This window comes from Tarenaya hassleriana, unplaced genomic scaffold (genome assembly GCF_000463585.1).
Source record: "Tarenaya hassleriana unplaced genomic scaffold, ASM46358v1 Cleome62, whole genome shotgun sequence".
In the NCBI taxonomy this organism is placed as follows: Eukaryota; Viridiplantae; Streptophyta; class Magnoliopsida; order Brassicales; family Cleomaceae; genus Tarenaya; species Tarenaya hassleriana.
Genome location: NW_010968712.1, coordinates 417,705 through 432,769, shown reverse-complemented (window position 1 = coordinate 432,769; position 15,065 = coordinate 417,705). Strand labels below are relative to the sequence as shown.

The 15,065-nt window shown below is 36.2% G+C and overlaps 3 protein-coding genes across 4 annotated transcripts; all 3 read right to left on the bottom strand.

Moving 5' to 3' along the window:
- Positions 1–3,915: 3,915 nt before the first annotated feature.
- On the bottom strand, positions 3,916–5,976 carry LOC109116084. Its single transcript, XM_019200877.1, has 4 exons — positions 5,191–5,976; positions 4,560–4,657; positions 4,473–4,493; positions 3,916–4,075 (listed from the first exon to the last, which is right to left on the bottom strand). Exons 1-4 carry the CDS (start codon positions 5,974–5,976, stop codon positions 3,916–3,918), a joined length of 1,065 nt encoding a protein of 354 aa, XP_019056422.1.
- A 2,532-nt stretch (positions 5,977–8,508) lies between these two features.
- On the bottom strand, positions 8,509–9,098 carry LOC104799935 (homeobox-leucine zipper protein ATHB-52-like). The gene has a single exon (XM_010522624.1). It carries the CDS (start codon positions 9,080–9,082, stop codon positions 8,606–8,608), a length of 477 nt encoding a protein of 158 aa, XP_010520926.1. The 5' UTR covers positions 9,083–9,098; the 3' UTR covers positions 8,509–8,605.
- A 978-nt stretch (positions 9,099–10,076) lies between these two features.
- On the bottom strand, positions 10,077–13,868 carry LOC104799934 (probable aminotransferase TAT2). Of its 2 annotated transcripts, XM_010522623.2 has the most exons (8): positions 13,382–13,862; positions 12,160–12,499; positions 11,721–11,939; positions 11,596–11,602; positions 11,496–11,548; positions 11,235–11,390; positions 11,060–11,153; positions 10,077–10,318 (listed from the first exon to the last, which is right to left on the bottom strand). In XM_010522623.2, the coding sequence occupies exons 1-8, from the start codon at positions 13,627–13,629 to the stop codon at positions 10,191–10,193; spliced, it is 1,245 nt and encodes a 414-aa protein (XP_010520925.1). In that variant the 5' UTR covers positions 13,630–13,862; the 3' UTR covers positions 10,077–10,190. The 2 variants fall into 2 exon arrangements, with proteins under 2 accessions (XP_010520925.1, XP_010520924.1); XM_010522622.2 differs by lacking the exon at positions 10,077–10,318 and having other exon boundaries at positions 10,328–11,153; positions 13,382–13,868.
- Positions 13,869–15,065: the final 1,197 nt, after the last annotated feature.

Below are 15,065 nucleotides of genomic sequence, written 5' to 3'. Positions count from 1 at the left end.
ACTTCATTCGATGCCATCGAATCCATCTCATCTTTCATGGCACTATACCATAAGTCAGATTCCTTACAACTCATGGCTTGTGAAAACGTTTCAGGATCATTTTCGACTCCAACATTATACTCACACTCTTGTAGATACACCATATAGTCATCCGGAATTGCTGATTTCCGTACTCTACTAGATCGTCTCAATGTTGTATCAACATTTTTCTGAGGATCATGTTGTACAACCGGTTCAACAATTTCAGGCATTTGTTGAACATGATCTACCGGATCATCAGCTTATGGAGGTTCGGGAACTGGTTGCTCAACACGCACTGGAGCTGGATAAGTGCGACGAACGACAACAGTTCGAAGGTGACTTGAAGTAGAAGGTTGTGAAATAGAGTGATCACTCTCAGACTTTTCTCCTAATGATCTGTCACTCCCACTAATCAAGTCATTCTCAAGAAATTTTGCATTTCTTGACTCCACAATCCGTGTACTGTGAGATGGACAATAAAATTTGTATCCCTTAGACTTTTCGGCATATCCAATGAAATAACCACTAATGGTCCTCGGGTCTAACTTCTTCTCTTGTGGATTATAAACTCTTACTTCAGATGGACATCCCCAAATGCGCACATGTCACAAACTCGGTTTCCAACCTTTAAACAACTCGAAAGGTGTCTTTGAGACAACCTTGGTTGGAACTCGGTTTAATATGTACACCGCCGTTTTAAGAGCTTCATTCCACAAGGACTTAGGAAGTTTAGAGTATGATAACATACTCCGCACCATGTCCAATAATGTTCGGTTTCTCCTTTCTGCTACATCATTCTGGCTCGGAGAACCAGGTGTGGTATATTAGGCAACAATCCCATGTTCGGCAAGAAACTTCGCAAAAAGACCGGGTGCTTGTCCATTTTCAGTGTATCTACCGTAATATTCACCACCCCTATCTGATCTCACGATCTTCATTTGCTTACCGCATTGTTTCTCTACTTCTGCCTTATAGAGTTTAAAAGCATCTAGTCTCACTCTTGTTATCAAGAATGTAGAGATACATGTATCGCGAGTAATCATCTATGAAAGTGATGAAATATTTCTGTCGATATGCGTCCATGTCTGGACAACATATATCCGTATGTATGATCTCTAATAGATCCGAACTCCTCTTTGCACCTTTCTTTGATGTGTTAGTCTGCTTTCCCTTTATGCAGTCTACACAGGTTTCGAAATCAGAAAAATCTAGAGTACTAAGTACCCCATCTTTTACTAATCTCTTAACCCTCTCAATGGAGATGTGTCACAATCTCCGATGCCATAACATAGAGGATTCTTCATTCACAACACATCTTTTAATACCGGCATGAACATGCATCGTAGCATAAACGTTATCATTTTGCACATTAAGTCGAAAAAGACCATCAGACAATGTACCATTCCCAACAATATCAGATTTATAGATAAGATCGAAACCATAGTCTGAAAAGTTGAAGGAATATCCAAAAGGTACAAGTCTTGAAACAGAAATTAAATTCCTAGAAAAACCAGGAACATAAAAGGTCTTTTCCAACATAAGTACATAACCATTACTTAAAACTAGATAACATGTTTCAACAGCCTCCACATGTGAGCGCATCTTGTTTCCCGAACAGATGCATTGCTCACTTCCCACTGGCTTCCTTAGATTTTGCAAACCCTGTAGAGAATTCGTAACATGGATTGTAGAACCAGAATCAATCCACCATGTGTTGTGACCGACATCGATCATATTAGATTCATAACAAACGAGTGTAAGTGAGTTACCTTTCTTAACAAACCACTCTTGGAATCTCTGGCAATCCTTCTTCATGTGTCCCTTCTACTCAAAACACTTGAGGTTACCTTTCTTAACAAGCCACTCTTGGAATCTCTGGCAATCCTTCTTCATGTGTCCCTTCTTCTTATAGAAAAAACACTTGGATTCCTTCTTGATGTTTCCTTGAGAAATCAATTTTTCATTCCCTTTCTTTTTGGCTTGGTATTTCACTTTTCCTTGAGTTGTCAAATGCACACTCTCTCCACCTTCCATAAGCAACCTCCCTTCCTCTTGAACACACATGTTCAACAGTTCGTTGATCGACCATTTATCCTTATGTGTGTTGTAAGAGATCTTGAAGGGTCCGTATTGCTGCGGCAAAGAGTTCAAAATGTAATGCACAAGGAAAGAGTCAGACATGGTAACCTCAAGTGTTTTGAGTTGAGCCGCTAAATCCCTCATTTGCATGATGTGTTCACGCACTCCTTTGGTACTGGTGAGCCTCAAAGTGGAAAACTTCATAATCAGGGTGTTCGCCAATGGCTTATCTGAAGGCTCAAATTGTTCATCAATAGCCTTCAGTAGCATACGGACATTGTCATACTGCTCGACCGAACCCCGAATGCCAGACGAGATGTTTGTCTTTATGAACATAACATTGAGGCGATTAGATCGCTCCCACCTTTCATAAAGTTCAATCTCTTCAGGCGTACTCTCCTCAGTAATCGGAGGTGGTTCGTCTTTCTGAATAGCATAGTCAATGTCCATCCACCCCAAATGAAGCAGGATTCTTTCCTTCCACACCTTATAGTTATCCCCTTTGAGCTCGGGAATATCGCATTTCATGTCAGAGACATTCACAAGTTGAAAAACTGCACAGAACAGATCAATATACATGCTTATGTTAATAAAATTAAGGCAACTTTATGTGACGTTTTACCAATGTAAAAACATCAACAATATGAATCATATGACATAAAAACTGCATGTGGGCTAAGTTTCTAATTCAAATAGATTCATTTAGTTTAATGATGAAACCATCAAATTATATTCATTTCTCAATCCCTGTGGGTAAATCAAGAAACATAATCGACTTTTCACCCTAATTAATTACATTAATATAATAAAATTTCCTGTGGGATAAATTTTATTATATCGATACGATTAATTACAATCAATGTCTTTAACTAAATATGATCCAAAATCAAAATTTATGTATAATTTTATTCTAATTAGAGATGCTGTGGCAAAATTCTAATTAGGATAAATTATACAGATCACAAGACATATATTAAATAAAGACAACGTAATGTTGAGAAACAGGCTTAGCCCAGTGGCTGTGCTTTCCCATACACTAATCCAAGGTTCTGGGTTCGAACTTGAATTCGTAATATTCATTTACGAATCTAAATATATAAAAATATAATAATGTAATACTCAAATACAACTTCGGCCTAGTGGTTGTTCCAACCAATCTAAGCCATGGCCCAATTTCAAGCCCAATTGAGACCCATTCTCATTAAAAAAAATTTTTAAAATAGGGAAAATGGAAAAAAAAAACCTAAACTTTTTAATTTTGGAAGATTAATACCTAAACTTTTGATATCCTATAATAAATCCTGAACTCGTATATTCGTATCATATTTGACCCTGGATAATGACGTGGCATTCCGATTATTGACACCTCAAAATTGTAGTTTAATTTGGATTGACATGTAAATGCCACATAATATTTTTTGACATGTCAGCAATTGTATTTTTTATTTTTTAAATATAAAATTAAATCGATTGAATTTCAGAAAGCATAAAAAGGGATCAGATCGCCTTTTATCTTCTCCCCTCACAATCGACAAAGTCAACTAAACCTGAAAACTAAACATAAATATCCATAAATTGCGTAGTCCAAATACTTAACATTTCAAGATGAGAATCCATGACAATGCAACATAATATTTCGAAAGTCGTAAAAAAAAAAAGATGAGTATTCATCCATATGATCCGGACTGACATGTATGCAAAAAAAAAACTAGTTGTCTTGTTTTTCGCCATTTTGTACGTGTCGGGGCGGCCTAAACTCTCTCCCTGTGTAAGGTGATAGGAAAGTCCTAGAAGGTATTTCCGTATTCGCAGAAGTTATTCGGAGTTCATGACGTCTGTTCCGCGGCTTAGGAAATGCAGATTGCGCGGCTTGACCTGTCTGACTTGGTATCGAGGAGCACGAGCCTTCACTGCGTCTAGGTTGAGCAGATGATGTCTGCCGGATTGGTGCAGTCGAACTTGATTCTCCCTAAGCCTATAAAATAGAAAAGAGAACAATATATTAACCAATAAATGAAGATAAACAACATTGCAAAGAAAAAACGCATACCCGAAATTTTCGTGGTCGTCCACGTGCTCGAGAAGGACCATAATCCTGAACAGGTTCATTCTTACAAGTCTTGGCATTATGCCCTTGCTTTTTGCATTGACTACAAGGCATTCGACGTCCATGTCGTGTAAGATGTCCATCCTTCTCGTGTGCATCCTTAAGTCTGTTGAATTTTCTAGGTCGACCAGGAAGTCTTCGATTCTTAGGTACACCGATTGGCTCTTTATGAGTTTTTATCCAAAAGGTTTCTCCGTTCACAGGCAATATATTACGTTCATAAGTTTGTTCCAATCTACTCCTTGTAAAGTGGTCGGATACATACCTTTCGACATGTTCTCCTCGACTGGATATAATACACAATACATGTTCACACGGAATGCCAGTCAAATCTCACTTACGACATGCACACCTTTTTGAAGCAAGATCCAATGAGTGCAATGTTCCAAAGTCCATCACCTCGTATCTACCATATCCGCTAGGTGTAGACATACAGAACCGAGTCCTTTCCTGATTTTTTTCCAACATCTTCATAGCATATGGAGTGAGTTGACTCTTGCATCTACTTGCCTCCGTTGACCTTTGTGATATCCGAGTCATAGTCTGCCTCCGAATGGATTCGAGCATATCAATAATAGGGCGTTGTCTTGCGGTCTTGATAGACATATTAAAACTCTCTGTCATATTGTTCAGAATATCCTCACAATGCGAATATGTCCGGAAAAATGCTTTGGACCATTTTCTCAGTTGAGAGGCAATGATTGCATCATGTGCTGCAGGGTTTAGTTCCTTTAAGGCTTGCATGTGTTGTTCATATTCACCTTCATGAAGACCATTTGCAATGTTCCAAAATAAATACTTCAAGTCAATCTCTTTGTATGTTTTCCTCCGATTAGCATATATATGACGGCACACATGCGATGCTCACAACGAGGTAACTAATTTGCAACAGCATTAACCAAACCCTACAAAATAAAATATAATCAATAATACTACACAACATGTAGTATAATCAATATCAATACACACGATAATATCATTACCTTTTGTTTGTCAGATATTATAGTTAAAGTTCTTCCATCCCCAAGGCATAAATCTTGTTTCAGCTTCCTCACAAACCAAGACCATGTATCGTTATCCTCCACACGTACCACTGCCCATGCAATTGGGTACATTCGGTTGTTTCCATCTCTTCCAATTGCAGCGAGTAGTTGATCTTTTAAAGACCATTTCAAAAAACATCCGTCTAATCCTATCACAGGCCGACAATACTTTTTGAATGTCTCACGGAGTGCCTCAAAACACACATAAAAACGGTGAAACAATTGTCGACCCTGAATCCCAGACACAGTTCCAATCTCCGTTGTTGTGTTGGGATTAGATCTTCTAATCTCTGCCTCATAATCCCACAACTTGGCGAACTGAACTTTTTGATCTTCCATCACAATTCTCAAACCTACACTCCGAGCCTTATAGCATATACCCTTCGAGACTTCTATATTAAAACACCTCTTGATTTCATATTGCATTTCTTTTGCTGGATACGTTGGGTCTGATCGTAATTGATCCAGAAACATATTGGCAATTGTTCTCATCTTCAACATCTTAGACTCACGCTTTGGTATATGATTGTGATCGTTGTTATAAGTCTTGATTATCCATTTATCCTTCGTCACATCAACCGAAGCATATATTCTCCATGAACAATCTGGATGATCACAAATTGCAGATATTTTCTTCTGCTCCATCCTATTGATCTTCACTTCAAACTTATACTTCAAGACATATTTAAAGAATGCATCTTTAACCTCGTCAACTGAGTTAAACATCTTACCAACATATACTGTGGGTCAATTGTTAAACATCTTACCAACTATAACGGTGGGTCAATTGTAGCCTCATCAAAAACAGGTGGATTCGGTTTTTCAACTGGATTTTCAAACTCATCATCCATGTTTTGCGGTGTTGTTGGCAACTCATCATCGTACATCACCACTTCATCAGGAATGTTATCTCCTTCTTCCAAACCTACTTCATTCTCCTCTTCATCAGAAACACTATCTCCAAAGTTATCCATTCCATCATTGTCTCCTTGTTGGTTATCTTCATCACTGTTACCATCTAAATTCTCAGACTGTTGCTGCAAAACTATTACTGGTGTTGGCTCCGATACCTCTTGTTCAATAAACACGTCTAGTTCCCCTGATACTTTTGCTGCAGCAATCATCTGACGAATTTCCAAATCAACAAGTTCTCGAATTTGCTTTCTTTCATCCATTTTCTCATGTGGAGTTTTGTACCAGATTTCATAAATGGCAGATGATGTATTCCGCTTGTGTAAAAAGTCCTCAAATAGAAACCACGACAAGTAATCTGGATCAATTTCTAACATTTCCTCCACAAAATCACCGAAATACTTCCAGTGTCCATCCTCTTTGTCCAACATTCCACCGTAATGGATATTCAACTTCACAACCCTACACATATTAGACATCAACCTCACGTACACACACATATACACAAACACATACACAAATATACAGACATAGACACAAACATATAGACACATACATAAACACACACTAATACAAACACGCATACACACACATTAAAACATATACACACAAATACATGCGGACACACATAAATACACAGATACATGCAGACACACATGGACGTTGACACATGTATCATATATATATTTAGCACATGCAGAGAAATTATTGCAAACATAGAAATTATTATTAAAAGAAAACTTACTCCATATGATGACTTCGAGAAAGTGCTGGAAGATGACTTCGAGAAGGTGACTTGGAGAAGACAACACTGAGTATTCCTGGGGACGAACAATAGAGGCGGCTTTTATTTTAGGGATTTAGGGTTTGTCGATTGTGAGAGGAAAAAAAGAACGGTTTGAACGATTTAATTTTATATTTAAAAAATAAAAAATACAATTGCTGACATGTCCAAAAATATTTTGTGGTATTTACATGTCAATCCAAATGAAACTATAATTTTGACGTGTTAATAATTAGAATGCCACGTCATTAGCCAGGGTCAAATATGATACGAATATGAGAGTTCAGGATTTATTGGAGGATATCAGAAATTTGGGTATTAATCTTCCAAAATTAAAAAGTTTAGGTTTTTTTTTCCATTTTCCCTTTTAAATAAAATAAATCAGGAACCCTAGCCATCTTTGTCTTCGTTATCTGAGATTCATTATTCCATTCAGCGGCGGCTCTTTCTCTGTTCTCTAACCCTTTTTTTTTCTTCAACGACAATGATGACTCCGGTGGTGACCATGACTAACGGTCATCACCAAGGTCGCTTCATAAATGTCGCTATAGATAGCAAATCCAAGAACATAATCATACGTCGCCGAATCACAGAAACGAAGACAAATACCACAGATCTACTTCGAACAACCACCAAGATATTATATATATATATATATCATGGGTATTTTTACAGAAATTTCTAAATGATCTAGCACAGAAAAGATCAGAAGATTTCATCCACTATTTTACAGGTTCATAAATTTGGATGAAAAATACAGAAAAGATCAGAAGATTTCATCCACTATTTTACAGGTTCATAAATTTGGATGAAAAATTATTAATGCATCATAAAACTAAATATTCCTTAACGAAATGGAATACAGAATTTAAAAAAAAAATAACATAAGTTTTCAAAGCAGAGGATAACCAGGCTCTGATACCAAATGTAAGTTTAAAATTCTATAAACTCATCTAAATCATGATCTTCAATATGCAACACTTTAACATACAAGATCATGAATGCGGAAATAAAATTCTGGATCGGAAAAAACATACCTCCAGCCATTGAAATTGAGTTGAAATTTGAATACTTTGGTGCTTCTAAACCATGAGCAACACAATAACGATGGTGTATATTCTGAAAGTTTGCTTGGCTTAGGGACCTCAATACTATACGTGATCTTTATAGTCTTTTTCCCATCAAAAAAGATTTCAGTTATCAAGTGGTTATCAAAGACAGTTAGCAGAACATGGAGTAAATATTGGACCATCACCATAATGGGTAAGTTATTTACGGAAGTTAATAAACTTCCTACATTATAGAAATTAATAAATAAAATAATTTCCAACAGGATAACGATAGCGAGACCGGGAATTCCCCGAGGAAGAATCGCAAGAAATGGAAGGCGGCTTTGGTTAATCCAGGATTAATGAGTGGTTATGTTGATAAGTTGGTAGAGGAATTGCAGAATCTGGTCCATAAAGGATAACCATGAATCCTGTTCTTCCTTCTCCTGTACGAACAGTGAAGCGGAATTTGTTTCCTGCTTTAGGAATTATTCACACAAAACTACAGATCTATAAGGACTTCAGTTACAGATGATAAAATGTCTTATGACATGAATCTGGCACTGGAAGGACAGCTTTACAAACTGAAAGAACATGAAACGTTTCATAATTAAGACGAGAACTGAAATCTTGTCCAGTTCGAGACTGATGGAGAACCATGTCCACTGCTAACCAGACAAGCATAAAGCTGGTCGAACTCCATAACCTGATCATGACCATCTTCACAAGATCTGCCATCAACTGGATGCTTCGTCATCAGCAACGAGAGCTGTTCCCTCGATTTCTCCAACTCTTCTTGGAGCAACTTCACTTCACGTTCGAGCCTTAACTTGTCAGCCAAAGCGGTTCCAAGCCTCGCCATGATCGAGCCGTGTTGGAGCTCGAGGGCCCGAGTCTTGAACCTGGCTCGCTTGTTCTGGAACCAGACGGCGACTTGTCTCGGAGGCAAACCCAGCTGATTCGCCAGTCGAATCTTGATCTCTGGCTCCGGTTTCTTGTTCATCACGAAACTCTTCTCCAACACTCTGATTTGATCTTGTCCCAATCTCTTTCTTCTGTTTCTGGTTTGAGTTTGGGATCTTTCCATGTTTGGATTTCTTCAGTTATTGCTGCTGTTTCCCATAGAAAGTGAGTATTGCAGCTATATACATACATATATATATACATATATATATACGCAGTGATAATACAGGGATTAAGACATAACACATTGGGTTTTCTTTTTAATTATTATTTCCCATGTTTTTCCTTTTATGGAAATTCAGACTTGGCTTCATCTCATCCGACTGGGGTACGTGTGTTCATATCTGACAAATACAGAAATAGTGACGAATGAATTTTGATAAGATAATAAACCATATTTAAGTAAATTTGTTTAGGGTTGAATAATTAATTATTCCATTAGAGTCTTCTTTTTTAGATGCATGCATATATTCACGTGGTTTGGTCGTCTCGTAACCACTTTGATTTAGTTACATTATGCGATGTATACGTAGAAATATTATATGATTAAATACTTTTTTATTTAAAATCACATTATCTATTGTTTTAAACTATGCTTATCGAGTCTTAACACAAAGGGTATAATATAAATATTCACAACCCCCTTAATGCATTGGGCCTTAAACGTTATTGCCGGCCCTTTATCAAACAGATAACCAAAATGATTCGATTCCGGTTTACGGCCCAATAGTTTTATTCAGTTTGTATATTACTTATCATATGATACAAGAGAAAATGTATATTTGGTATTCAATTAAACGATTAGCTTATTTCAAATCGAAAAATAATAATAATGGTCTCTGACCAGTATTTGATTCGAGACCAAAATATACAACACTAATTGTTTTTTTCTGAGTATATTTTCTCAATATTGAATGTAATATCAAAATATAAAATTAAGTTTTTTAATAATTTTCTCATAATAAATCTAAAAACTTTGTTTCGGACATGTACCAAGCATTAAAGACATGGTGTGTCCACTTGAAGACTTCTCTTGATTAGATGGTTACATCCGAAATAGACTCTCTCAATCCTTTTTTATGTTCATGCACTTGCCCCAAAAATGTCGAAGCCTTTTTTTTCCAATTTATTTAAATATTTCATTATAATAACCTCATCGGTCCAAAATTATATATATACACTAACTTGAAGAGAAAACACTATATTTACTGTAACATGAATATATATAACGATTAGAGCTCCATGGATTTGTTGGAATGCCTGAGATAAAAACACTTTATCCGCTTGAACGCTTCGTCAAGAGAAGATCGGTCCGCCGCGAACGTCATCCTCAGCCAATTCTTCATCCCCACCACCGTCCCTATATATGCTCACCAACCGGTTAATATATATATATATCATGAAAAGGTTAGGTTTTCTTCCCGTATTATATCGGGATAGACACGGGTTAGGTATTCGAAATTTTCAAGGTACTCGAATTCGAATCCAAATTTTCGAATTATGTATCTCATTATCCGATTTCATATCCATGCCTTGGATCTCTGAATCTGAATATTTACTAGATAATATTCGGTAATCGAGGGTAAAGAACCTGCATATTTCAAATATATTTTGATTTAATGTTCACACATTTATACGTATAAATTTATCCAAAATCAATCAAATGTATTTTTACGTTAAAAACCATGTGAAATACATTCTAAATTTATCAATATTGAAACCAAAATGTGAACCGAAAAAGATTAGTAATAAGGGAGAATGAAACCTAGTTTTAGTTTTTATGTCATAACTTAAATATATGGGTAAAACGGTAAATGAATTTCTCTTACCCGTCTCATACATTTATATCCGATTTCGGATTTTCCTAAATATAATATATCCAATCTGATCATGATCATAGAATATTCAGGTATCTGACCTATGGATCGAGTCGGATACTCGAATTTTGGGTTCTCTTCAACCCGTATGATAAACAGTGAACATACATATGCATGTATAATATGTGAAAACCTTAGGTTAAAAACCCTAATTCTACTCGCAGTTTTATCCACAACATGACCTTGAACACATAATTTTGGCTGTGCAAAGATGATATACTCACCGGGAAGAACAATAACCGATTCCTCTCTTGCAAGCTTGAAACAGAAGTCCACGTCATCGCTCACATCTTCCAGTAATGACAGATTCAGCTTGATCTGTATAGTTGCAAAGTTTAGATCCTTAAAACACAGAAAGATTAATGTTTTTTTTTGTTTGCGTGTGTGTTTTCGGCTCACCATCATGGCCATAGATCCCTCTGGTCTCTGAGGACAGTCCATGCAAGGAATCTCCTTGATCCGTTCGTAACAAATATCCGACGAATTTTTCAGCGTTTTCAGCGTTTTCTTGAAGAACTGCTCGTCGGTATGTTCCAGGATTTTAGGAACTGCGGCCTGTCAAAGACAGAAACACGAATATCAAACAAAGAAACAAGAAATGTAAGGAATGGACGGAGTAAGACGCAGTTTCATGTTGTCCAAAACACAATGCTCGAGTACCTGAATGAACGCCACTGGTCCTCCAAGAATATCAAAGTACTTCTTGAACCGCTGTTGTTGGCAACTCATCATCGTACATCACCACTTCATCAGGAATGCTCAATGATCTGAGCTAAAGAATAAAACGATCAATAACACGACACATATTTGCTCATCCATCGATCTTTTATATCACCGGAACCAGCAAATCTGAGAGAGAGAGAGAGAGAGATTGAATCTATGGACCTTGGGGCTTTTAAACGAGCCAAAGGGGTCAGTAATCACGAGCCACCCGAGCCGCCAACCGGGCACTATCCATCTTTTAGACAGAGATCCAAGAGTGAGAACCGGAACTGTAGATCCAAAGACACCCATTGGAACAAAGGGTTTGCTCCCGAAAGCAAGATGACCATAAACTTCATCAGCAATGACAAGAATCCCGAGTTTCTTCGCCGTTTCTGCAATCTAAACACGAAGACAAAAACTGATACATCAACTCAAGAGACAACACCATTCTTTTCAGTGTCTTCATATGCAAGAAAGAAAAGTTTACATCTGTCCCACCCTGAGTTCGAATCCCAGGCTGGTGAGAAGGTATTCACATGACTTCTCTCCGGCCCCGGTATTAGTCTGGGCCTCGGCCTAGAATACCCGGTTACCCCAAAAAAAAAAAGAAATGCCTAACCTTCTCCAAATGCTGGCAACTGTACACGTTCCCACACGGGCTACCAGGGTTTATAACCACCAATGCGACAGTGTTTTGGTCCACAAGAGATCCGACAGTGTCAAGATCGATCTCCCAGCCTTTTTCGGGGAGAAGATCAAAGAACCGAACTTGGAGATGTCTAAACTTGGCACAGAGTTCGTAAATAGGAAAACCGGGCCTGGGAAGAAGAATGTTGGCTCCGGGCCGAGCGAGCATCGTCAATGCCACATCAATGGCCTGCGTGCATCCAGACGTGATGAAAACATCGTCTTGCGTGAGTTTGTACGGAAGATCACGCGAGAGATGCTCTGCTATGGCCCTGTTGTGAGATCACCGTCAAATGGGCTTAATCGAGAATTACATAGAATTCATGCAATTCTAAAGTTTTCGTATTAATTAGTATATGCAAGCTGCATTTCTCATAATTCTATATGAGTTTTACTAAAAACAAATAAAAAATCCTATATAAAATAGAGGGATTTGTTATAAATTCTAGATAATAAACTACTCCCAAAATATTTATAGTTTTAGATTATTTTTTATGTTTCAAAATATTTGTCATTCTATATTTTTAAAATATTTTTTTACAATAGTTTCCAATTTTATCCATATCAAATTCCAATAAATTATTAATGATAACATTATTTTTATCATTAAATAAAAGTATATGTAATTTTTTATCTTTTCTTAAAAAAATGTGAAATAATCTAAAACAACTGTGAAATAATCTAAAACAATAATTATTTTGAAACGGAGGGAGTAACTTTAAAATTCCAAAAAAAAATACGAAATTTTGCGAGCTCTTAAATTAAATAATGAATTTTACAAATACTTCCAAAAAAAACTAGTACATGACAATTGATATCGTTTCTTTTTTTTTTTTGGTAAAGAATTGATATCGTTTCTTATTTGATCGTGTAATGTTTTTGGGAACTTTTGTAAAATTCCGTGTACTTTTTTTAGATTTCTTGTAGAATCCTAGTAGTAAAAAAATTATGCATTTTTCTAAGAATTTTAAAATTCAAATCCGCTTATTTATATAACATTTTCTCACTTGTCGAGACTTTAACCGAGAGACAACAAAGGTTAGGTCGTTGTCACAGGTTCAAACGAACGAAAGACAAATGTCTAAATGCATGAGCAGATATATATACACATACACACACAGAGAGTTGTAGATTATCGAAAAGAAGAGCCAGACCTTCGGGCGAGAGGGAGGCCAACGGTGGGGGCATAGCCATGGAAGTTGTGAGAGAGAAGAGCTTCGGACACAGCTTCTTCTGCCACTTTTGTTGTACGGAAACACGAATATTCCGTCGGATCTCCCATCCCCAGTGATATTATTCTCTTCGATCTCTCTTCTTCTTCTTCTTCTTCTATGCTTTGCCTCAGTAAACTCAAAGTGCCCTTTATCGTTACCACTGTCTTCTCCGCTCCGTTATTCTCCATTTCTTTTTTCCTTCCGACAATTGCTTTACGGATTCGTTCCCCTTGTTCTGTTTCTGGGTTCGTCTTTTTTTTTTTTGAGTTCTGTTTTTTTTTTCTTCTTGCAGAGTACTGGAGTTTCGGTGGGTTTTGTGAAGGACGAAGAGAAAAGGACTTAGACAGATGAAAAAGGAGATTTTTCAAAGCCACTCGTTTTTTTCGGGTCGATTTATGCTATTTGTTTGAGCATGGAAAAAAAGGATTTTTCTATTTTCTATTTTTTAGAAAAAATAACATATATTTATATATATGTATGTACATGCATATGTGTACATGATTCTCTGAGTTTGCGGGATACACGAAAATTCATATATGGATTAAAATTAAGCACGTAGCGATAGGCATTGCCAACGTGATGCATGCAAAATGTTTTTTTTTTGTTTTACCTTTTTCTTATTCTATATTTTGAAAATTCATTTCCTTTTATTAATTTAAAATCGCCGGCCACAAATAAATTTTCTGCAGTTTTCTTCAATAATCCAATTATTTTTCAGATATGATGTATGGCATTAATTTATAAAAATTCAAGGATAAATCCGAAGCAGATATCTCGGGAATACGTGGTTAGATAAAAATAAATTAAAAACCTAGTCATTTTTAGATAATAATTGGCAATTGTGCCATGAAAATAAAAGATAATTACCGACAATTTTGGTAAAATTCATCTAATAAAAAACGAAACTGATCGTGGTTACATAGATATATACAGCAAAAAAAGGCAAGAATCAGTTATCATTATTTTTTTTTTATAAAATACGAAGTTTGAATATTATACCCTTCAATAGGGATGTCAACGGAGCCAATTCGGATCGTTTGAAACTCGGCTCGTTTGGCTCGAATCATTTTGGACTCAACTCGTTAGACTCGTTTTCTAACGAACCAGAAAAACCTCGACTCAAACTGCTCGCGAGTTTTCTGATAACCAGAGATATATAATATTTTTTATTTATATTTATTCTAAATTTAACTATAAATTTAAATAAATATATAAAAAATTAATAAAACTTCAATATCATTTAATATTTTCAATTATCACCATCATAATAATTAGGATATTTATAATATCATATGAATGATATGAAAAAAGAATATAAAATTATATTAGAATTTTTTTTATATAAATTTAATTTATTTTTAAAAAAAATCAGCTCGCTGAGCAGTTCGCTGAGTGAGGCTCATTGAACTTGTTAGGCTTATTTTTTAATGAATTGAAAAAATCACGATTCAGATCGCTTGTTTTCTGTTGAGCTTGTTTTCTATGCACTTCACGACATACACAAACAGAGAAACAAACGCACACGTATATACAAAAGCATAAAATTTTAAATAGTGGTCCTTGTGTATTAGTTTTGCATTAATGCATCTGTAATTTGACGACAAAATATTCATCACGTAAATTC

Excerpts from the sequence above, each read along its gene's own strand:
- LOC104799934 (XM_010522622.2), bottom strand. The coding sequence starts at position 13,629 with ATGGAGAATAACGGAGCGGAGAAGACAGTGGTAACGATAAAGGGCACT. Across the intron at positions 12,500-13,381 it reads GGCCTCCCTCTCGCCCGAAG|GGCCATAGCAGAGCATCTCT; the intron begins GTCTGGCTCTTC and ends ATCTCACAACAG. Across the intron at positions 11,154-11,234 it reads AGGGATCTATGGCCATGATG|ATCAAGCTGAATCTGTCATT; the intron begins GTGAGCCGAAAA and ends GCAACTATACAG.
- LOC104799935 (XM_010522624.1), bottom strand. The coding sequence starts at position 9,082 with ATGGAAAGATCCCAAACTCAAACCAGAAACAGAAGAAAGAGATTGGGA.
- LOC109116084 (XM_019200877.1), bottom strand. The coding sequence starts at position 5,976 with ATGTTTAACTCAGTTGACGAGGTTAAAGATGCATTCTTTAAATATGTC. Across the intron at positions 4,658-5,190 it reads TAATATCTGACAAACAAAAG|GAAAGGACTCGGTTCTGTAT; the intron begins GTAATGATATTA and ends GAAAAAAATCAG. Across the intron at positions 4,494-4,559 it reads TTGGATCTTGCTTCAAAAAG|TCGAGGAGAACATGTCGAAA; the intron begins GTGTGCATGTCG and ends TATTATATCCAG.